At 37.9% G+C, this 23,671-nt stretch overlaps 2 protein-coding genes and 1 long non-coding RNA gene across 4 annotated transcripts; 1 reads left to right on the top strand and 2 right to left on the bottom strand.

Annotated features, from left to right (window-relative positions):
* Positions 1–345: 345 nt before the first annotated feature.
* On the top strand, positions 346–9,308 carry e2f5 (E2F transcription factor 5). Its single transcript, XM_027288557.1, has 8 exons — positions 346–643; positions 2,220–2,329; positions 2,550–2,711; positions 3,117–3,225; positions 3,673–3,997; positions 7,230–7,367; positions 7,512–7,550; positions 8,029–9,308. The coding sequence occupies exons 1-8, from the start codon at positions 515–517 to the stop codon at positions 8,103–8,105; spliced, it is 1,089 nt and encodes a 362-aa protein (XP_027144358.1). The 5' UTR covers positions 346–514; the 3' UTR covers positions 8,106–9,308.
* On the bottom strand, positions 9,221–16,449 carry ackr4a (atypical chemokine receptor 4a). Of its 2 annotated transcripts, none has more exons than XM_010739974.3 (2): positions 16,343–16,449; positions 9,221–12,430 (listed from the first exon to the last, which is right to left on the bottom strand). In XM_010739974.3, the coding sequence occupies exon 2, from the start codon at positions 12,415–12,417 to the stop codon at positions 11,305–11,307; it is 1,113 nt and encodes a 370-aa protein (XP_010738276.2). In that variant the 5' UTR covers positions 12,418–12,430; positions 16,343–16,449; the 3' UTR covers positions 9,221–11,304. The 2 variants fall into 2 exon arrangements, with proteins under 2 accessions (XP_010738276.2, XP_010738277.2); XM_010739975.3 differs by lacking the exon at positions 16,343–16,449 and adding an exon at positions 14,785–14,931.
* Positions 16,450–19,590: 3,141 nt separating this feature from the next.
* LOC109140206 (uncharacterized) lies at positions 19,591–20,248 on the bottom strand. Its single transcript, XR_002042414.2, has 2 exons — positions 20,091–20,248; positions 19,591–20,005 (listed from the first exon to the last, which is right to left on the bottom strand). It is a non-coding gene; the product is annotated as an uncharacterized LOC109140206 (long non-coding RNA).
* Positions 20,249–23,671: the final 3,423 nt, after the last annotated feature.

Raw genomic sequence — 23,671 nt, forward strand, 5'->3', positions numbered from 1 at the left:
CAGACTTTAAATAAGCTACAATTCATATATAAGCTAATTAAAGTCTGCTTTATGGGTAGAAAGGGGTAAAAGAGACCTGATATTTCACATTTATAAGATAGTGTGTCCATAATGATTATATAATTACATATTTAATATCATAAATTTGACGTATTTCTATCACTTTTTATGTGTTTTTTTTTTCTTTTCGGCTTCCATACACTCGGAGTGAGGTGGATTAGATTTATCAATACCTGTCTGTCCGGTTGAAGAGGGGAGGGCGGGGTCAGATTCTTGTTGAGGTTGAGGTGGGGGGTGTTTCGGGCACGAGCGGGACAAGGGTTGCCGTGGCAACCGTAACCTAACGTAACGTCCGTTGATTTAAAAACCCTATAGGTGCTGCCGCCGTCCCGTTTATAGGCGACACAGACGGAGAAAGATGTCCGGTATTTGTAATTAAAACATAAGCGGCGGACTTATATATAAAAATAAATAATTAACAAGAAGTAGGACTGTTTGATTTTGTAGAAAGAAGATGGAGTTTGAGACGACGGAGACTGTACGCTCGACACCGAGTCGCCACGAAAAAAGTTTGGGGCTCCTCACGATGAAGTTTGTCAGTCTGCTCCAAGAAGCGAAGGACGGCGTCCTTGATTTGAAAGTGGTCAGTGAAACCGGCTCAGTGGCTCTTTTGTGGGTTGTATTTTGTGTTGTTAAAGTCGGTAGTGCCACCTTCCAGACAGCAGCTGTGAACAAAGGGCTTGTCAGTCACCGCCGGTCAGGTGCATTGATTTGTTTAACAGGTGGACGAGCTAAGCCGCCATTACCCGGGCCGCCTCGTCTGCTCTGTGGGTTCAGTCACACAAAAGCAGAAAAAAACATGAACTAATAAGCAAAAATGTGTTTGTAGCGACCAGTTTAGAGCTAAATTGTTAATAAACCAGCTTAAAATGAGGCTAAGGGTCCCCAAAATGTCATTACTAATCACCCCTCTCTACTCTATACATGTAAAGTAGACCAACAAAACAAAGTGGTGAGGTGGTCCCATGTTAAATTATGTTAAATACGACTGTAGGACTACTATGGATTCTGTTTTGGAATAACCCAAACTAAATTAGCCTTGTAAAACCCCTTTTAATGACCTGTGGAGGTCCCCACAGGGGGCATTTGGGGAACCACCCCATCTTTGTCAACAGGTTTAACACCAGTCCTGCTGCCTAGCCCAGTGTTATAAAACAAAACTGGGTCTCCCAGTACGACCAATTACATGTACGGCTGTGGGTTGTGATCTCAGGGCAACTAAAGAGCGATGGCTTTATTTCTTAGGTTTGTTTTTAGGGCCCTAAGGAGGTTCATAAAGAGGAAAAAAAAAACAAAGATCAAGATTTAATTTAATTAAAAAAATTAAAAAGTTTATATCATTTTGTGGAGCACACATTTGTTTGAATGCTGTCTTCATGTTTACTGACCCATCAGATCTATCTTGTACCTTGATTGTTTGTTTCCCTTTTTTGTAAGTCTAAATGACTAAATGTAATTTATGGGATGTCTTGACCCTCCCACATTGGGGAACCAGTAGCCTGACACCATCTCAAGTCATCCTGCCAGTTACAGCTGCATCAATTTGCTGTTTGACAGTAAATTAGGCAATAACAAAGAAGATGATTGACAGATTTATTGATGAATAGTGATTAATTGCAGTCTTCCTTTTGAGTTTTCTGGCTGTCAGCGATCTGCTTCTACTAAGAGTGAATGGTGACGTCTTTAAACTCTTTCCCCTCAAATACTCAGACTGTGATAGACTTTGTTGAGCTGCTCTTAGTGTTTTAACTTATGGATGCATCTTTGCCACACGTACCTGAAGCATCTTCCTTAAATCTACCTCCTTTTTTTTCACAGTGACAAGTAGTTTTCCCTCTCTTCTTGCCCGCCAAAGCTGGGTAATGTTTACACAGCAGGCTCCTTAGACCCTTTCCCTCCTCCTTCCTCCTCTGCTATTGTGTAACTGTCCTCTTCTGCCAAGGGGTTTTATTTGCTGTTTGTGCAGCTTAATTTGCCAGGTCCCTTTTATTTGTTGGCTTTGTTAGTCTCTCTTTTTCACCTCAAGACGTATTTGCCACAAATGTTCAGGTTTCCTTTTAAGGGTTTGTAAAAAAGTGTCTGTGATGTATCTTGTCAACAAGGGTTCGTATTAAGCCATTAAGCAGTCTCTTTATGGAAGTCTCTGTGTTAATTAACAGGCTGCAGACAGCTTGGCGGTGAAACAGAAGAGGAGGATATACGACATCACCAACGTGCTTGAAGGAGTGGGACTGATCGAGAAGAAAAATAAGAACATAATCCAGTGGAGGTTTGAAAACAAATCAGTGAAATATTTACCTTCTTAGTGATATTTTTGATTGGCTTCAATATCTTTGAACTTGTGAATATCTTTAGTACTCACTGCTGTAAAAATATTTACACTCTTAGCAGCCAAATTTATTTTTAAGTTTGCTGATAAAGAGCAAATATCGACTTGTGTTCACACCTCACACTTGTTTCTCTCATCTCTTATCTTCCCTTGTGTCCAGGGGAGAGAACTCAGGCAGCCAAACTCAGGAGGTGGTCGAGCAGGTGAAGGTTTTAAAGGCTCAAATCGCTGAGCTGGAGGCCCAAGAGAAGGAGCTGGACAGCCAGAAGGCATGGCTAGATGAGAACATCAAACACCTTAAACACGATCCCATCGTCAGCCCATATCCTTTAACGCCAGAGCGCTAGAAGTGGACTCTCCCTCATGACTAAAAAGGACAACAACTTGCTGTTGGACTAAACACATTAAGTGTTAACATATTTACTACTTTATCTTTGATGTCGTTCCAGTGAAGTGTCACTTGATTAATTTCTCTCTCTACAGTTTGTAATTCTAGTCCTCCTTTGGCCCATTTATTCATGTCTCCTTGATTCTTTTAACATTGTTTACTTCCTGAAGTGAGAAAATGCCATAAAGGGTGGATTATAAATATAATTACTATTGTCAGTCTCTTGTCAGGCTAATCCTGACTTGCACAATGCTCACAGTCTTGTTTTTCCAGTTTATTGTCTCCATTTTCCTCCCATAAGTAATCCTGTTCCTGTTTCCTTAATGCCACCCTCTCCACTTATAAATTTGTGACACATGAAGACATCTGCAATGCCTTCAGCGGAGACACTCTTCTTGCAGTAGTGGCTCCCGCTGGGACTCAGCTGGAGGTACCGCTACCCGAAATGGTTGGTCACACAAGATTTATTTTAGTTGATGTTAATGATAATCACCAGAGAGGGAAGATTTCACCACATTTCCTCGTGTTTGGTGGTAAACCATGTGTTATAACGGAAGCTAATGTGATAACAAGTTTGTTGTGGTGTATGTGAAGTCAAAAAACTTTTCACATTTGGCTGCTTGAGCAAAGTGATATGACGTGAGCATTTCCTGTAATATTGATAATGAGAGCATAAAAGTGAACCATAACAGGAAAGCTACAGGTCCTGAAACCAAAAAAAAATGAGCTGAAAGATGCTAAAATGCTCCTTAGAGCTGATGGAAACTGCAACATCATTAGTCCCCCCAGCAGCCCATCCACATACAAGTAGTCATGTGATCCATTGTATACATAAAAATATAGTTTATAGCTGCTGTAATCACGATAAACTGATCTCCACACTGCTGCTCTTTAGGGCCAGAGTGGTCAGAAGAAGTACCAGGTGAATCTCCGCAGCCACTCCGCTCCCATCCAGGTCATGCTCATCAACAGGGATTCAGACTCCACAATACCTGTGGTTTTCTCTGTGCCGCCCACCGACGACATCGGCCCATTGCCAACCCCACCCAGCACCCCCGCCAGCCTGCAGAGGTTCCCCCTCTCGACGTCCGTTTATTCCACCTCCAACACTACCTCCTCCTACTGCAGCCAGGACTCTCTCTGCTCAGACCACCAGATGGTGCTGCCAGAACACAACGAGGTGCTGACGCCGTCATCCACCCCTCCCAATCTACACATGGGTAAGTACGGGGGACGTCAGATTTAAGTTCCTCGTGAAAGCCATCACATGCTTTTAATGGCTTCTTTTAGGCTGCTGTGAACAAAATGTATAAGACTGTGACACTTTTAAGCATAACAGAGAGGATTAAAGAATAAAGCTGCCAACAGCTTCAATAACTTCTAAAAATATAGATATAAAGTATAAAATATTGGTCAAAGATCATCTTTTCAGTTGGATGATCTCCAAAGTACTCTCACACTGGGGCAGTTTCATCTTCATTTCTCCACCCCTCCATTGTGATCTGGCTGAAATAACATCTGCACCCGATGAGTCAGAAGGTGTTACTCCCTCTTGGAGCTGTTTTTATAATCATTGTTTGTGTCCACAGTGTTCTTGGTTGAATGCACTGCATGCTTTGGTTAAATGAAAGTAGAGATTGTAGAGAAAATTACACCGGTGTAGGCTTGTGTGACAAATACTATTGGTGATAAACTTTCATTTTTACTTTAAATTCCCTTTTATACGGCTGAGGTGAGGTTCACTAATTTGACCTCTTCTCATGACTGTGTGCCTGAACTCTCCTTTCATTCTCCTCTTTCTCACTTGTTGATTAAGGTGAGTGACCTCTTATAACTTCCAGAGTAGCTCCAGCTGACTTCGGCCTGAGCAGCGGGTTAATCAGGCAGAATAATTAAATACACGAGAGTGGGTGTGCAGAGCCTTGAGCTAGTAGAGGTGTTAAACTGCGGTCAAGATTTACCCTAATGAAATGTACTGTGTGTTGTGGACAAAAGCCAAAACCACAGGAGCTACCGTGGCTAACATCAGCAGTCCACACGGTTTTAAATTCTGACATTTTTTTGTACAACAAGCAGCATGCTTCCTTCTCTGCTGCAGCTATTATTTTACTGTGCAAGCAAACAATATTTCCTGAGTGAGATGCCAATCCTTCCCTCCCTCCTTCCCTCCCTCACTGGCTGGATAGCAGAGTTCAGTCAGATTGAACTTTGATTTTGAGCAGAGCGATAGGGGCAGGTCGATTTGCCAATGTGTCTCGCCCTGTTCCGTACAGACAGATAATGAATACGTGGTGCAAAAATGTATTCCTCATCCTCAGTTGCCTACTAGTTGAAACTTTCAGCACAACACTCTTTTGTAGTTTAAGTCTTAGGCTGCATTATACTGAGGGAGAATACAATACAGTGATTGTGGAAATGTTTTCTTCTTCCAGTATAAAGCAATATAATTCAACACCATTCAACAAAGTGAACATTAAAATCTAGGATTTATTGCAGGTTGTATTAGACTGTGTTAGGTTTAGTACTAATATAGCTAATAAAGTGTGTGCATATGGAGGTGCTTTAAAAAAATTGTGTGGTAATTCAACTGCAAACAGAGAAGTTTCTTTAAAAAAGCTTTGTGTTACATTGAAAGAATTTCCCATGTCCAAGAACTGAAAGTACAAGTATCACAAAGTATTATGTTGCTGAGCTGTGTTGTCTGGAAATTGCATCCTGGAGACGAGCAGTAAGGAAGCAGTGACCTTATGAAACGGATCATGTGAGATGATTACGTTTAAAAAATTTGCTGTTTACCAGCTGACTCAGACGGCAGCGTGTCCTGACGTGCCGAGCATTTCAAAAAGTCACTGCTAGCATCTATAATCCCATGTGATCCTATAACGTGTGTCACTGTGTCAGTCACGATGGCTTAACTTTCCCAAGCCAGTTTAAATTCTCAGGATTTTCATTTTGTCTGGACCATAATAAAAAAAATCTTACGCTACATGGATTTAAAAAAAACAAAACAACAAATACTGTGACAAATGCCATGACATTAAAAATAGTGTTTGAACTTTGTGAACCAGATTTTTGGAATAGCTCTTTTGAAATCGAATATAAATAGCATGAGCATCTAAGAAAATTGAATGAGGGAGGGTGACAAACTCTCTTCATAAGCCTTTTCCTGAATCAACCACAACATGTAGATGCTCTGTCCAGTTTCTTCTGTAGATTACTTGAAACCTCCAACAGCTGTAGTGGTAAGAGAGCAACAAGAGTGTTCGATAAAGCACTTAGAAAAATATTTGTGCGTATGATATTTATAAAGAATAACTGAGTCAATAGCAGGACAGAATTTAAAGCATTACAATCTGTGATTTCATCTTTGCGTGTTTCCTGTATGTATATTTCAGATGACTCGTTGCATGCATTGCCCAATTTCACAACCTAAACCACAAGACTGCATTCACATCTGTTCAGTATATTTAACTTTGTTGCTTTCAGTGTAAAAGAGTTTCTAAACTGAATCTATTGTCTAGACTTATAAGGAAAAGATGAATCACTGATGTCAAACTGGTGTAAGAACAGATAAAATTGGGTAACACGCAAACACTCTGTCAAAGTGAAACCCAGTCACAAAAAAAGAGGAATTAACAACAATTTAAAATGTTCATACAACACAATGCAGCACAACAACCAAACTTATATCATGTGTTTACACAATGTCTTACCCAACAGATAGTCCACGTCTGGAGATGCTGGTAGGAATTTTTACCATTTAGAAAAAGCCACATAAGAAGGTAAAATAAGCACATTGCCTAAAATGCACCTCGGGACTCCGGTGCACATGAGGGCTCATGGACTTAATGAGAGTGTTCCCGGAAAGTCCTGAGGGCAGACCACAATGGGACCTTACGCACGCTTACTTGGACTTCAGAGAGTCTGCTTAGTGTGCACACTTCACCAGACTATGCTTGGAAAAGTACTGATAATCCAAAGTGATATGATGTGATGACGCATAGTGCTGTTTATTTTTGAAGATGTTTACTCATTTAATTTTCGTTTGTTGTAGTAAGATGTATTAAGATTTGATATTTAATATACAGAATATGGATAGACTGAATAACTTTGGATTTGTTATTCTGAAAAACTAGACAGGTAAAGGGATTTCAATTCATCTCCATGGAAACCCTTCAAGTCTCATCTCATAGTACTCGCCAGCACTCATCATGGTAATAAGGTAGACAAATGTCTGTGAGAGCTCGGCCTGCAAGTCCAAAGGGTTCACATTTGGATTCAGTCCTTCTCTGAATAACTTTGCTGTATTCATTTCCACACAACTGTTTGTTGAGGCTGTGCCTAGTCCTAGGTCCAGATTATTACACCCAGCAGTGTTGCAGGTTTAATTTTCTGAAAGGGGCTTTTTAGTACAGCCAAGTATTCTTATTGAACCTCCCACACTCCCTGCAGAGTGTCACAGTCTGTCTGCAGCAGAGCTGGAGCAGCAGCAGATGGACCTTGTGGGCTCAGAGTTCCAGTCTGTACTCGACGTGAGCAGCCTGCTGAAGCTCAACACAGCTGGAGACCACATGAAGGACGACAGAGAGGGTAAAGCACAGGGATGTAAACACAGTTTAGTCTGTAATTGCATCCAGCAGTGAAGCTCAGCAGGAATTTAATGATTGCATCACATTACTTTCTGTTCTGTGGTTCTGTAAAGGCTTTAAAGTCATGTTTTTAATTTTTATGTAGGAACTGTTGACCTGATTGACGAGCTGATGTCTACTGATGGTAAGCGTCTTAAAACCTGCATCTACAAATATCTCTAATTATTGTATGTTTACAAAGATGATCAACAAAACAAAGTCTACAGACATGCTAACAGCTCTATGCGATTGTACTAAGACAAAGTGGTGCTGCATGTTGATGATTGAATGTTTACCAGTTAAGCGTGTTAACATGCTAACATTTGCTTATTAGAGTTAAACAAAGTAAAGCTGTGGCTGATGGAACTATATGGAATGATAGCTTTGCCTGTAATTAGTCATAAACCTCAAAAAGTAGTTGTAACTGATTGTGACGCTAGAGGAAAATTCACAGTATCACCTTTTCCTGATATACAGATATTTCACACAATATGTGAAGACGTCTCCACACCATAGATATCTAGCTGAAACCTCATGGCAGTCCATTCAATAGGACCAAACTGGTCCTATGCAGCTTTGCTGCTGATATTTTTACAGTGTTTCTTCACTCTCTCCTCACGCAGGTATAGACTACAGCTTCAACCTGGATGACCACGAGGGAGTGTGTGACCTGTTTGATGTGCAGATCCTCAATTACTAATGTGCGCGTATACAATCTTAGGAAGCACTTTTTGCTTCTCTAAAGACACTTCAGAGATACAGTTATTTTTTTGTTTTTTTTTTACCATGGCATAGCTGATACCTGAACAACCATTGTCTTCTTGAAAAGCCTTTACACACATCAGTTTATCACAATGGTCTTTTGCCCTCGGCTAATACAAAACTAAGTGCCTGAATTAATTTACAGTAACACATTTATAAAGCCAGAGTCATTATGTGTCCATTCAGCTTTCAGTGGTATACAAGGTAAATATTTACAGCATCCCAGAGAAATGAGGTGTTGTATCAAGCCAGGATGAATCAGACTCCTTCTGCACTTTTGCTTGTATGTATCTTTGTATTTTTCCACTTCCTGTGGAAAGCCTGACACTTGAAGAAACTGCTTTACTTTCCTTATGAACAGTTGGGACTGTGACTGTTATATACTGATATTCACAGTAACTCGTAACAATTCAGTATTGGCCTCGTTCTAACATTTGATACAGGGTTGATGATCTAGTTCAGGGTATTTGAGTAACTTTCTTTACACGGAAAGCATATTGTGTGAAAAATTAACCCATTCCATAGTTGTATTTCGTATTTCATTTCAAATGGCATATTGTATTTAATGTGTGAATGTTTCCGGTTACGTTTTGTAACCTTGTTCTCATGTGAAAATGCCAGAAAGTTGTCTTTCCTAAATTAATGAACCACTGCCGTTTTAGGCCTTAAAAAACAAGTCTTATAATCACAGTTATATATTTGAATAATTAATATTTTTTACTTAATTTAAGAAAAAATTATTCTTGGTTCAAGTTTGTTGAAACTGAAGCTGGTTGACTGCCTTAATTGTAATTTAAAAAGTGAATTAGCCATATTTCTGATCTGAAATAACAGATGTTACGAGCCTATAATGGCTTTTTTTGTATATTTATAGTTTTCTTTGATTACAAGAAGTCTTGTTTTTGATACATTTTTTGTTTATTTGCACATTTTTGAAAGTTTTTTCAATAAATGGATTTAATCTTATATTAAGTCTTGTTTCGTTTTTCTGACAAGTAATGACAGACAGTTTTGAAAATACAAAATGAGAGAAGCAAAACAATCACAAATGACTTTATTCATTCACAATAAACCTTTTATCATGTAAGACGTGTTTGTATGACAGCCTTGTTTAACCACTTCTTATATAACAGTTGAACCCCAAAACTTTTTTCTTTCTTTTTTGGCTCCATAAAATGTTTTGCTCCTTTATAACAGATGGCATACCTTAAATGATTTCCACATGAGACAGCACAAGTGCCAGAGCATGACCTGCAGAATCACTTCAGAAATCAGTTGATTTGTACCAGCTGGAGTTCAGGAAGACGACTGACGAAACATTCAAACCAAAGTATCATTTTCTAATCTATGAGGAAATTCTATCAGGCGGTCAGTGTTTAGATTTTGACTGAGAGATTAATAACATTTAAAAGCAAAGAATACAAATGCCTAACAGAGAAAACGACAACAGTTGAACCCAAAGTGCAAACTATTTAAACTATGTAGTGCTGTGTTTATGTCTCAGTTACAATTGGAGTTTTTATTGGATACTGTTGACAAGCTGATTAATCCTCCTGTGTCATTGGCCCCTGAACTATTATCCACAAAGTCATGCAATGAATTTTGCTCATTCTTCTACTGACAAAAAAAGAAAAATAAGACAAGCTGTCAGTTCCTCCACATTGAATAAAGGGTCTATATTGAGTTTACAAGCAGGACACAATTTGATCCTATCACATAAAAAACATTACCAAATGTAACTGCATGGCATCAGATGATCTGCAAATAGTTAACACAACCTGCAGGCCCCCAAAACCACAAAAACTGGTTTGGTATGTGTCTAATTATTACTTAAGTGTACTTAAGTATAGTTCTAATGTGTAATTAAAGTCAAATCACTGAAAAGACGCCAGCTTAACAACCTCTTGGTCTTGATCTTGATATTTTCCAGTCAGGATTTTAACTTAAACACAAACAGCAGAAAAGTTTCAGTCGTCAGTGACATGGTCGACCACTTTTTAATAGACTGGAAAACTCAGTGTCTCAGATGTTTTGAGCAATCCAGGAAAGAACTGAACTGTGTTTAATCCTAATGGGATGTGGGACATGCACGGTTTGAAACAAGACTCTGCAAGCAACATGTCACCAGTACAAAAAAGCTCTCTGGTGAATGGTAGGAAATAAAGGTGCATGTGTAGTATGTCTCGTTTATAGCAGATGTAGTACACATTCCTCCATCAAATGGATTGGGACTATTTACTTAAGTGAATTACAGTTTAAACATTAAAGCATTATTTGAAACAAGCAGTCATCAAGTTGTTTTCCAGCTTATTCATGGTTTCAAATAAATCTTTCTTTTTTCTTCCTGTTTTTCTTCTTCTGTTTCACTGTATGATGAGTCAGTGAAGAGTATTAGTCTCATTTGTACTTTGTACTGTGTGGGTAGCCAAAAAGTGTTAAATGTTTCTTGTGCAATCCTGGAGGAATATCTGGTACTGTATCTCATACATCTGGATAAACAAACCAACTAAACTGAAGCTTCAAGAGTTCTTTAAGCTTTAAGTCAAAAGTTAAAAAAAGAGTCATGCCTTCTCTTCTTCAGGACCGAAACTGAAAAAACAGACAATGTAAAAGCCAAATCCATTTGTAGCCAGACCAGCAGTCAGTCTATCACTTTGGTCTGAACTGAAATATTTTATAAATATTTTCATATATTATAAATACTCAAGCATTTGATAGATTGCCATGAAATTTGGCTCCCACAAACAGGCAACTTTTTGTTTCTGACCAAATATCTGCAAAAAACATTTCCCATCAGCCAAAGCTTTACTTTGTTTTTAGTGCTAATTAGCAAATGTTAGCATGCACAAATGCAAAATTAAGATGGTAGCATGGTAAACATTGTACTTGTTATCAACATGTTAGCATTGTCATTGTGAGTGTGGTGGCATGCTGTTCAAAGCTCAAAGCACTGCAGCTATACAATCTCTCAGAGAAGAAACAGAAGCAGACAGGAAAAGACTTAGCAATAACAAGTGAGAGTTTGCTTCTACTGCTGCTGTGCAAAGTGCCATCACACTTTATCTGCTCTTCTTTCGATACTAAATAAGTGATTATGGGCCATATGGGCATCTTTTACTATGAATCATTGTAATAACTCATATTGAGAATGTGTTTGTCTCTCCGGATGCACTGTGGGAGTTAAAAGAAATGTCCATCCCTTCTTCCTCTGCAGGATTTTCTCCCCTCTTCTTCCTCTTTCTTCTCCTCTCGCCAAACTGCTTTGCCACTTTCATCATGTGCTGTCTGAAAGAAGACCCCACAAAGGCATAGAGGATTGGGTTGAGGCAACAGTGAATGAGGGCCAAGCTCTCAGTCACTTGAGCCGCCTGATCCAACACTTTACTTGTCCCACAGTGCGTCACTAAGGCATAGACTGAGTCCATCATTCGATAGACTTTTAACACATTGTAGGGTAGTTGAGTAACTACAAACACCCCAACTACTACCAGAAGAACTCGTAGGGCTTTCCACTTCTTGCCTCTGCTCTCAGTAGGGAGGCCCTTTAGTGCCCGTCCTATGCTACAGTAACAGATCACCATCACCAGGAGAGGAAGCAGGAATCCCAGCAGCACCTCTGCCATCTCCAGGACAGCTTTCCCCCCTCTAGCCATTGATGGAGGGTAGATAGCCAGACAGACGTTCCTATTCGATGTCCATCTGACCTCTGAGAGTATTAAATCAGGAAGACCAAGGATGAAAGCTGTAGCCCAAACACCTAAACACATCTTCCAGCAGTGTCTCCTGGAAATGATCCTCTGCAGCCAGCCTCTTTGATCTTCACCCTGCGCCCTGGCTAACGCTATGTGACGATCCAGGCTGATGCAGGCCAGTAGCAGCATGCAGCAGGTGAAATTGATGCTGTAGCAGGCTGACACGATCTTACACGCAAACTCCCCTAGTTCCCAGCCCCTTGCCGCATCTGCAGCCCAGAAAGGCAGCGTGAAGAGCAGGAGCAGGTCGGCCACAGCCAGGTTGGTCAGGAAGGCATCAGTCATGGTCTTGAGGCGTTTGTGGTAGGCATAGACAGCCACGACTAAAGCGTTTCCTGCCAATCCCACCACCAGACAGACAGTATACATGATGGGGAGGAAGAGGGCTGCGAAGGAACGGACATCACCCTTCTCGCAGAGGACAGGGTAGTCTTCATAGCTGAAGTTGAAGCTGATGTTTTCATGGTAAAAGTAGTCGTCTTCCTCTAAGACATCCATGATGATGATAAAGCTATGAGGGAGAACATTCTGAATTACTTGTCTGTAAGTAACTTAATACATATACTCCAATACTATACTTGACTGTCTGAGAAACGGTATATGGCATGTGGTGTCTGGGCAGGATTTAGTTATAAGATGGATTTAAATCAAACCCCTGCAATTTGATTTACGTGTGAAAAAAGTATGATATTGTTCTGCTTCCTTCATACATCTAGATAAGGAAAGTAGTTTTATTAAAAGTGATCTAATATCTTTATTTATTTATGTTTATAATATTTCCAGTTTTAGTGGCCTTTAAGAAACACTGTTTCTATAAACTGTAGACTTTCAAAGGCTAAATGTCACAGCTTGAAAAAAGAGGTTTCTGCAAAAAGTTCTGTGTGAGTTGAGAGGTTGCTATTAAGTTAGGATGACAAATGCTGCAAAAGTTTTTACATTATTTAGAATTATTGAGTATACATATTCACAAACATTTAGAATTTCCAGTGGCAAGTGCTGTAGCCGATGCAGATTCTTCCAGAGGATATACAGGAAGTCATGATTTTGGCTCTCATATGATGGGCAGAGTTAGCTAATTACTACAAATCACATTTGATTGGACACATTTTTCTAATTGTCTCCAAGTTGAAGAAGTCATCCAAAATATGTTTCCAAGAAGAGAAAAGTTTTTACAAAAATGTGACTTTTTTTCCCACACATGTAACAAGAGATAAATGCAGTAATGCAGACGTTCTCAAATGTATTTTGCATTTCACTGCATTTCTTATTAAACATTGAAAATTTTGCTTCAGTTACAATGTGTTCACATTTAGAGCTGACTGGCAGAGAAACTATCTTAAATCAAAGAGGAACACAAATATGTTCATAATTTAGTGTAATGACTAGCACCATGAGCAGCTGTTGAACTGATGTCTGGATTTAATCTTACTCATTACACTGAAACGCTCACAAATAAGCTGTCTTTGTTTCAACAGCTGAACTATAACTAGAAATGGCACCAGAACAAGAAAATACTGTATGTGGAAACATCCCTACATTGGAAAGAATATCTAAAGAAAAAAACATCAAAGTCTGCAAATGATTTTGTGATTGTGGGCTTATTATTGCGTATTGTGATAACGTCAATGTCAACATCCTTTCTCAACACTAAGTGTCCCAAGCTGAACTGTTTCTCTCTTCTTGTACCTGACATAAATAATGTGACTTAATTCTGCCTTCCACAGTGCAGATTATACAAACTGTCAAATTCCCTTGAAGATCCGTCTGTTGAAATTTCTCCTCTGAGTTACTGTTTATCTTTACAGTGACACATTTTTTCTGAACTCCTCTTCAGGAAACATTGTTTATTTAAATAAAGCCCTGTTTCTCTTTTGATACTTTGCAGATTAAGATTGTACTAACAAAGTGAGTTTTTACAGTACAGGGCTGGAAGAAGTATTCAGATTTTAAGTAAAACATAAAAAAAATTCACATATATGTAGGTAAAGTACATAAAGTAAAAGTACTCATAATCTGAAAAATGCGAGAAGTACAAATATACACTGTATTAAAGGATTACTATAACTGATGAATTAATGTGTAAGCTGGTCATGGTGGAACTAATTTAACCTATTTCATATACTGTAGTATAGTAGTTCTAACTATTTAAAATAACTGCCAATAAAACATTAAATAACATGCAAAATAATGAGTAGCTTAACTAAATGCATCAGATAAATGTAGTGGAGTAAAGTACATGTACACAGTAGAAAGTGGCATGAAATAACATGGAAATATTAAGTACAAATACCTCAAAAATTTATCTAAGTAGCTCTGCAGTACTTGATATTCCACTACAGTTAAAATACACCAACAACAAAACATCACAAGCAGCCCACACAAACCTTAAATCTAAGTTAAAATTAAAGTATAATGTTGTAGTCTAACTTTAAAACATATGCAGGCTATAACTGAACAGTATGTCCCTGATAATACTCTTACAACCATGGTCCCCTGTTTGCTGCAAAGTAACAACACAAATGTGTATGTAGTTTGCATGACCTCAGTTTGTTATCATCTGTAGCAGCTGCCCCTCCAGTGTATTTAATGTTAGTTTATGATAGTTTTTAAATGAATCACAGCAGATGTTTGAATGTTACAGTTTATCACATTTACCACAAACTTCCTGCTTAGTGCGTCAAGCTGCTTCCTGTGATAATACAACAAGTACCCACAGTGCCTGTACAGTCACATCATCTCCACTTGTACCTTAAACCTGCATGAATGTATCGTACACGTCTACGTCTCTAAAGCGTTAAAAAAAAAAGACACATGCAACGTTACAGGTAAAAAGGTAACAAGGTGCAAGTGTGCATCGATACTCACGGTGTTTTATTCACCTATCTGTCCCGTTTATTGGCGCAATGAAGCTCCAAAGTTTCACTTTGACTACGTGCTCTGTTTGGAGCGTTCGCTGGTCGTTTGATTTACACACCCGCGCAGCACGAATGGGTGGGAGGTTAGAGAAGGGGGGTAAACAGCTTCACATACGTTTTTGTGCCAGAGAGATACAATGTGAGATACAAGCAAAGAATAAAATAAGCAACACCAAAAATTTACAGGAGAAAAAAATAATAACTTTTTAGACCCGATAGGTTGCAATACATAGCTTTAGTTCAAAAGTCAGACTTAAAAAAAAAAAAAACTTAAATATGTTCTCACATTTGTGTAAGTGGGACCGTGACATGTTTTTGCATAAAACATATATCTTTGGGCAGTTTTAATTCTAACAGTACATGATGTTTTATAAGCTCTTCATACGTTTTGTATGTAAAATCTTTAAAGTGTCAGATAAATGTAGACAAGAAACTAGTACAATGTTTCCCCTTTGAACTATCATGAGTAGAAGTGGCATTAAAAGGAAAGATTCAAGTAAAGTACTTCGAATTTGTACCTAAGTACGTGAGTGGAGTCACATTCCACCACAGTTAAGTAATACATCTATCTCTTAGACTCTAAGTTTCCTTTATAGATATCAGTTCAGATCTGTTCTTTTTTAGCATCATTACATTTCTAAATAAATCACAGTAGCTTTATAAAATGCTACAAAAACAAATTACACCATTTCCGCCAAAACAAGTAGTTTTATTGCTCAGTAATGAGCGTTCGTGGAATGTAACTAGGCGTGCCCACTATACTCCACTATATTTCTTTGATACCTTTAGTTACTACAGGTTCATATTATCAATACAAAATCTAATCATCAAATAAATTAAATTTATTGGTGATATTCACAAGCTACCCTGCAGTATATATAGTTATACAAGATAAGCTCCAACTTTACCAGCTGCGACACTAACGTATTAAAGCATCAATAATTAGAATACAGTCACATAATAAACATCGTTCTGAAATAGGCAATCCTGTATAGAACTTATTATTTAATTATATATAAGCACATTTTATACACAAGAATTTGATGCTAATACTGTTTTACTTTTACTTAAGTAAGATTTTGAATGCAAGACTTTTACTTGAAGCACAGTATTCTGCACTGGTTATTGCTACTTTTATTTAAGTAAAAGATCTGAGTACTTCATCCACCACTGCTTTACATAGGCTATATACTATACTATCCCACCCTGAGTTGTGTCTAAAGGTATTCTTCTCAGGACCATGCTGCATACAGTCCTGTATGTAGCAAGAGATGCAAAACCCAAGTCCACAAAGCCCTTGCTGCACCACTGCTAGTTAAGTTAATTGCTTTGAGAGCATGGTAATAACTAAAGAGGACTTAAATGCTTATATCAACATTTTCATCCACTCAGATGTATAATTTCCCAAGTTACTTGTAAATTTCATTACCATAATACAGGATTACAGCAGCTTCAGGATTTGACTCCGACTCTGTAATGTCAATAATTACTTCAGAAATCAGTCTTACCGTCTTTGTTTATCTGGCCAGAGAGTCGGGAATCAGTCCAGTTTGAAAGCCTGCTGTATCTTGTTATGTCGACAGTATCCACAGACTTCTGAGAAGGATGACTCAGACAGAGAGAGAGAGAGAGAGAGAGAGAGAGAGAGAGAGAGAGAAAAGAAGTCAAGTGACAGCTGACAGAAACCAAGTCACAACGTAACCCCTGAGGTTGAGGTGGTAACATGCATGAACACGAATGGAGCCAAAAGTAGATACGTTAACAGCAGGGGATCAAGACAAGTCATACAAGCGTAACCAAGTGTAACCTGCACTTTATTAAACTTTGATGACAGACATTGAGTAAAAAAAACAGCATAGGTATGCAGACTTAATGAATTTTTATATCCACACCCATATTAATAACTTTACTGCAGCTAAATCCACAAGGAATATGGAAGATAACCTTTTAATCTGTTTTTATTTGACAGAAATATGTTGTTTCATTTAAAAGGAATGTATTTTTTTCTGTTCTGCGTTCCTGCATAGGAAGTAGTGGTTGAACTTCACATACACATACAGTAGAGAAACACATATATTCCTTTGAAGTAGTTTATGTTAGTATGTGTATTATTCTTCTGTTGTCAGTGTTATCATTAGTTTAAATACAGAGCAGCTGGCCATGTTTAGATTTTGTCCATCATCTGTGAAAAGGACGTGAATGTGAAAGCTTCTATGAGTGCTGTAATGTTTACATCCTTCTCATCCCCATCCAGGAATTCATCTTTCTTCATCTGATCACTGACATGAAATAAAGCAGAAAAGTCAGAGATGAGAGGCAGGAATAAATGAATCAATATCAATCCAACAATAACAGACCAGTGTCCAATAAAATACATGAGATGTTTTCATTTGAATCCATAAAACATTAAACACACTGAATTTGCACATGAGAGAGAAGCTATTTTTCCATCCAGCTGAGAAACAGCTGAGGAATCACACACAAGCACAAATAATCGACTTATTGTCCGTCCATTTTAAAAAGGTGATGCTGGTGTATAAAATGGATAATAAATGACAAATATGGTAAAACACAGTTGATATATTAAAATACTGCATTTTAATAATCACTTAAAATGTGCTTAGCCATAGTGTGTTATAAAAAATGGTAAATTAGGGAACTTAAACTCGAGTGTTACCGAAGATTTAGAAGTACAACATGAGCAGTCTTCTTGTACCATTTTACTGCATGTGTATTTTATCATCTCTGTGGTCTCAACCTGCAAATCCAAACAGAACAAACAGAGCAAAAGCACTCAGTAAAAACATTGCATGAGAAAACTGCTTCCAGGTGCTGTGGATCTTCTTACCCGATCAGGAGACATGTTGAGGAGTAAAGCCTGTGATGAGCAGATAAACCTACAGACACAACAGGACCAGCAGACTGTGATACAGCTGTGAGACACACACACACTGCCAAACAATTAGTTTGACGTGGTCAAAGGTATATACTGTACAGCATTGGTTCTCAACCTGGGGCTCTTGACCCCCACCAGGGGTCGCTAAAGCTTCACGGAGGTTGCAAGGCCTTTGTGTAAGGCAGCCTTTTAAAAAAAGTTACAGTTGGAAAATACCTCATTTCTGTAAGACTTGTGATATTTTGTTTGCATCCAAGTGCACACAGTGATTTATAATTATGAAGTGATTATTGCAGTAAAAGACATATAATTATAGACATAAGCAATCATTTGTAGTAAACTATTTTAACTAAAACATCTGTCCTTTTTATTTAATTGTTGTTACACTACAGTAGCTTCCAACATGATTTAATCTAGCCATGGGTGGATTGCATGATGCATGAACACAAATTACTTGTTACAGTATCTGTAAGAAACAAAAAAACACTGTTGCTTTAAATAAAGTATTGTGAAATAATATTAACATTTAGACAGTGTGAGCAGAGCTGCAACCAAAATAAAAGTCCTAAACTCATTGGAAGGAATTTGTTCACTGAAATAAATAATTTCTAAGTTTCTATATGATGACTAGCAGAAAACTTTCATATACGTTATATTTGTCACTTAATGGACCTGTCTGCAAAAGAGAGACAAAACAACACAGTTCAATGACAGAACAACAAAAAGTATAACAGTCCGTCTGTTTTCAGTCATGCAGGTGTTGTAGGCAGCACAGTCTGTAGCACACTAAGAACAGCACTGCTCACAGACTTTGTTTGAGTGCATGAAACAAACCATTGCTGTGAAAACGTCAAGGCGGACTGACTCCATCTTGTGGTCACATTATGCAGCACTAAAAGGATTACTTTATGTTTATCCACATTAAAACTATAACAGATAATAAACAGCAGATAACATATAAGACGTTTGATGAAATATTCGGTTTTCATCATTGATAACTTATTTAATAATGGAGTCAATGAAAATCAGATCAAAAATAAACTACTTATCCTACTTTGCATTGTGTTGTAAATATATGTCAGCCACACACTGTATTAAACACTGACTAAAACACTGTTAATTCACCATCTATCATGTGAGTGTGATCGTGTTTTAGGAGTTCTTTCAACTGTTTCCTGTTTGTTGCACCTACCATCAGGTAATATTAAAAATGTTTGATTTTATTAGAACATTAAGACAAGAAGAAAATGATATTTTTCACCCAAGTGACTGTCAGTAAACTTTTAATTCACTGGTTGCACAATAAATGTTGGCCTGCAGTAACATTTAGACCTACACACAGAGTGTGTTCAGGGAATTTTAATGTGATGTTTAGCAACAGTGCCGTCCCAGTCTAGTTGGGAAACTATTGGTGTTGGTGGAGCCAAATACACAAATCATAATCTGTTGTTACTTATTACTGTTAGCTGATAGACAGAACCTTTGTATAAAAGCAATATCACACTCGAGGTTGTGCTGTTATATTGAATATCAGCACGGCTGAGACTCAAAGATCACAGTCACAACACTTCTTTCACTCTTCAGTCCAAACAGGTCAGATATTAACAACAGCTGGTTTGTGCGACAGTTCTTTTTTTTAATTTGGTGATTCATAAAGCTCCACTTTAAACACTTAGCCAAAGAAAGTGGGAATTATTTTTGGAAAAGTGAAAACAAAATTGGTTTATCTGGAGCAAAAACTGACATTAATTAATAAAAAAAATCAAGCAAATGGAGGCAGGAGAATTAAACTGAAGAATAATTCTATTAAAGATTATCAACACAAAAGATTGCACAGAAAACAGAAAACCACAAAATATCTCCATTTGAAAGCTTTTATTTTGTAAATATACAATTTGTGCTGTGACTTTACTGAATTATTGCACATTTAATAAGCACTACAACATACAGAATATTATTTTCCACTCATAAACAGAGCATGGCAGTTCTGGAAAAGCTTGTTTTGAACTTCCGTTGTTCGAGTGCGCCCGTGAAAATTGCTGTTTTCATCATATTTGCACGTTTTTTATGCCTTGAAATCTGGTTTATCAGGAGAAACAGAGGGCTAAACAGTAGGAAAGAGAAAGAGAACAAGGAACCAACACAAAAACAGTTATCTCCCTTTTTAGTGATTACAGTGAGCACATTGAGATGTCAACATTTCATTCCAAGTGTAAAACGGGCCGCATCCTCCTGGTCTTGTCCAACAAGCAGACCAATATCTAGAAGTTCCTTCCTATAACAAGATGAGAATGAACAAAGTGTTATCATGCACAGAAAACTACCTTCTTCAATCAGTGACCAGCAGTGGATCTTCTTACCAGATCAGGAAGCAGTTGAGGTTGATCATCTTTTACCAGAGCGGCTGCATCAGTAGAAGAGAAGGCTGTGATGAGCAGGAAAGCCTGCAGACAAAACAGGAGCAGCAGGAGATTTTTGTCCATGGCTGATCAACTGACGAGTTTCAAACACTCAGCTGCTTTATATACTGTACTGACTGCCAACCAACCACATGCATGTGGACAAAGAGGAAACAACAACAGGATACCAATGACTTTACACATTATCAAACAGATGTCAGAGAGAAACTGAAGCTAAAATCTTTGTGGTGTTTTAAAGAAGTGGAGAAAACCCCCAGAAATTTAAGCAGAACAGTTTGATGACAACAGCTGACATTAGGCTGCAAATAATAAACAATTTTTCATCTAATTTTGAAATTGAATTACAAATACCGAGAACATGTCACGTACAATATTTTAGTTCACACTCTTTATCTCTTCTCTGATGATGTGTGCACATTATTATCAACTCCCAGTGTGAGTTAATGAATGAGTGATTTCAGTTTTAGTGTTTAGTTGTTGGGTGGCTCAGAAATAATAGATGATGTAACAGCAGTGAACCTGCGTGAGCCATACTGTGATGTGGACTGTTACTTAATTCGACTGCACTTTCGCAGTGACTTGACCGCATGTTAGGGTGTGGGGATCTAAAAAAGTAATTGCACCACCAACAGGTTTCATAAAAAAATATTGCAGAAGCATCGTGAAAACAGCAAAACAACACAGACACCAAGAAATGAAACACATTGATACTGTCTCACTCCAAGTTGTTCAAAACAAACATGTGATATTTACCCACTCAGTCCATATAATGTTTAATACAACAATACAACAATGAATTTACTTCCCAAGTATTTGCCATATATTATATTATATATTAATTGCTTTATAGATTACTTTAGGTCTTCTGTTTCCAGTTTTTGAGATATCTGTCTTTATCAGCATTGTTAGACAGCACAAAAAGTAAATGAAACAATATGTTCTGTAGTAATTTGGAATTAAAATAAAATGTTTTGAATGTTTTAGGCGTTGATTTAATCATGTGGTAAGGACCTGAAATTGAGGATATTACACTAACAACTGCTTTGAAAAACCACTGAAATGAAGAAACATGAAGAAATAAATGAAGACACTGTCTATGTTTTGAAATGAGTTACCCAGCAATCAGAAATATTGGTGATTTTCCATGTCTTGGGAAACAAAGATGACTGCAGTTTGCTCAATTCTGCTACATCTACATTCAAAAAGAAATATATAAACAAAAATAGTATCAACTCCTAACTGGGACATACAAAACTGCAGCCGTATTTTCATTTTATTCCAGTGTGGCATTTCACTGTCCTCTACCAGTCACAGACTCGTTTACAGCCCATCCCAGGGTGGTGGTACTTCTCCTTTCACCTTATTTTCTATTCCTCAACCTCACACACAGAGGAATTCTTTTCTTCTTGGCGATGGAAAGTTTATGACAGTTATATACATGATCAGATGTCCCTCGTGGACGTAATAAATGCAGCAAGTCTGGACAGAAGACACAGAAGATTGTCAGACAAAGAGAATTAGTCTCAGGTGTGTTTTAAGAGAAGATATAAGGTGATGTGAATGAGCGCCTGTAGCCAAATGCAATAAACTACCGAAGCACTTTGCAACATTTCCGATTCCTCTCTGTGACACTGCAACACAACCCATGCAATACAAATGAGACCTTATTTTTCTTGTAAAATACACAATAGCAACACCAATTGTAATTTTGCAACCAGTTGTTTGTGATTTTATGTTCAATATATAATTAAAGATGGCAGTGTTGATGTCAGTTGATTCTATAATGAGTGTGAAGTACTTTTTGGATGGGTTTTGAATGTGAGATTAAACTGTGTAACTGTGTGAAAAAACAAAACTCGAAGCGCATGCAAATCAACCATTTGATAATTAGTCGATACTATTTAACACTGGAGTAGCAGATCTGGGTGCTGTGTGTGTGGAGGAATGTCCACAATCTTGAGAGATGAGAAATAAACAGTTCATCCATTATTGTCTTTGATTTATTCAACAGAGTAAGAATATAATGAGGTTAAATAGACAATATGAGCATACAACTGAAGAAAAGTACAGAGTCAAAAGTATTTCAGCTGAAAGGTCAGAGATCCTCACACTGACAGAAAGTAATAAAGGTAACATATATTAATACATTCCCATCTGATGTCATGGGAAACTTGATTACAAGAAGCTAAAGTTTACTTGTTCCTTTCCCTGACAGGTGAATCTTCCCGTAATGAGAATCTGACCTTTATCTTTAACCTTAAAGGTTTTCACAAGAACTTCTTGTACATAGTTTGCAACAGGGAAAAAAAAAGTTGTTGTAGTCACAAAATACACAGAGCAGAGCAAAATACAACTCTGTTTAAGGTTAACAGTGTGATGGATACATTTTTGTCACCACAGCGAAAAACAAGAGAGACTAAACCTAGATCTAGATTAGTCATCGCCGACAAACCTGGCAACCCAGACAAAACTATGTCAACAAGAGGTGGAGACAGACTGCAGTGTGTGTAAAGACAAACAAAAATATTCAGTATTTAGGTTTATGATGGATACATGGATATTATGGATGACACGAACCGCGTTTACATTAGTTACATTAGTGGCAGAGGAAATACGCTGAGGGGTGAGAGGTTAGAAACACCAAATCTAATGAGAAATCTTTTATTTTAAGACTTGAACAAATTTATCTTATGAAATATTGCACATTTCATAAGAATCACAGCATACAGTCTCTTTATTTCCACTCCTCGAGGTAGCACAGCAATTCAGGTTAACATGCAGTTATTACGATAAATTAATTGAAGCATCAAAGATTCAAAGATAAGATTCAAAGATTCAGATCAGCAGTCGATCTGGAGTACTCCTTTAAAAACTGGCCTCAGGCTTGATTGGTTTGTGAGTAACTGGGGGAGGCTAAACAGTAGGAGAGAGAGAGAGAGACAGAGACAGAGAGAGAGAGATGTATTGTAACTTAAATAACAACAAACTAATGCACTAATGTCCTTTTTGTTCAACTAGAGTAAAACTTACCACTTTGAAAGCGCTACATCCTCCTGGTTTTTTCCAACAGGTCATCCAATATGGCATCTTTACTTTTTTTACTGGAGGTCTCCTCTGTAACAAAATGTATGACAAACAGAGCATGATTACACACAGAAAACCACATTAATCTACTGTTTAAAGTTTAGCAAATCTGACCAGCTGTGGATCTTCTTACCATGGCCGGACGAAGTGTACCATCTTTTCCCAGAGTGGCTGCATCAGTGTAAGTGAAGGCCGTGATGAGCAGGAAAGCCTGCAGACAGAACAGGACCAGCAGGAGACTTTTATCCATGGCTGATCAACTGAAGAGTTTCAAACACTCAGCTCTTTTATATGCTGACTGCCAACCAACCATGTGCATGTTGACGATGAGGAAACCACTTTACGTCATCAGAAAGACGTCAGGGAGAAATGTGACCTAATGTTGTTGTGGTGTTTTAAAGAAGTGGAAAAAAACTCACAGTGCAGAAATGTAACTT

This window comes from Larimichthys crocea, chromosome II, assembly GCF_000972845.2.
Source record: "Larimichthys crocea isolate SSNF chromosome II, L_crocea_2.0, whole genome shotgun sequence".
Taxonomy (NCBI): Eukaryota; Metazoa; Chordata; class Actinopteri; family Sciaenidae; genus Larimichthys; species Larimichthys crocea.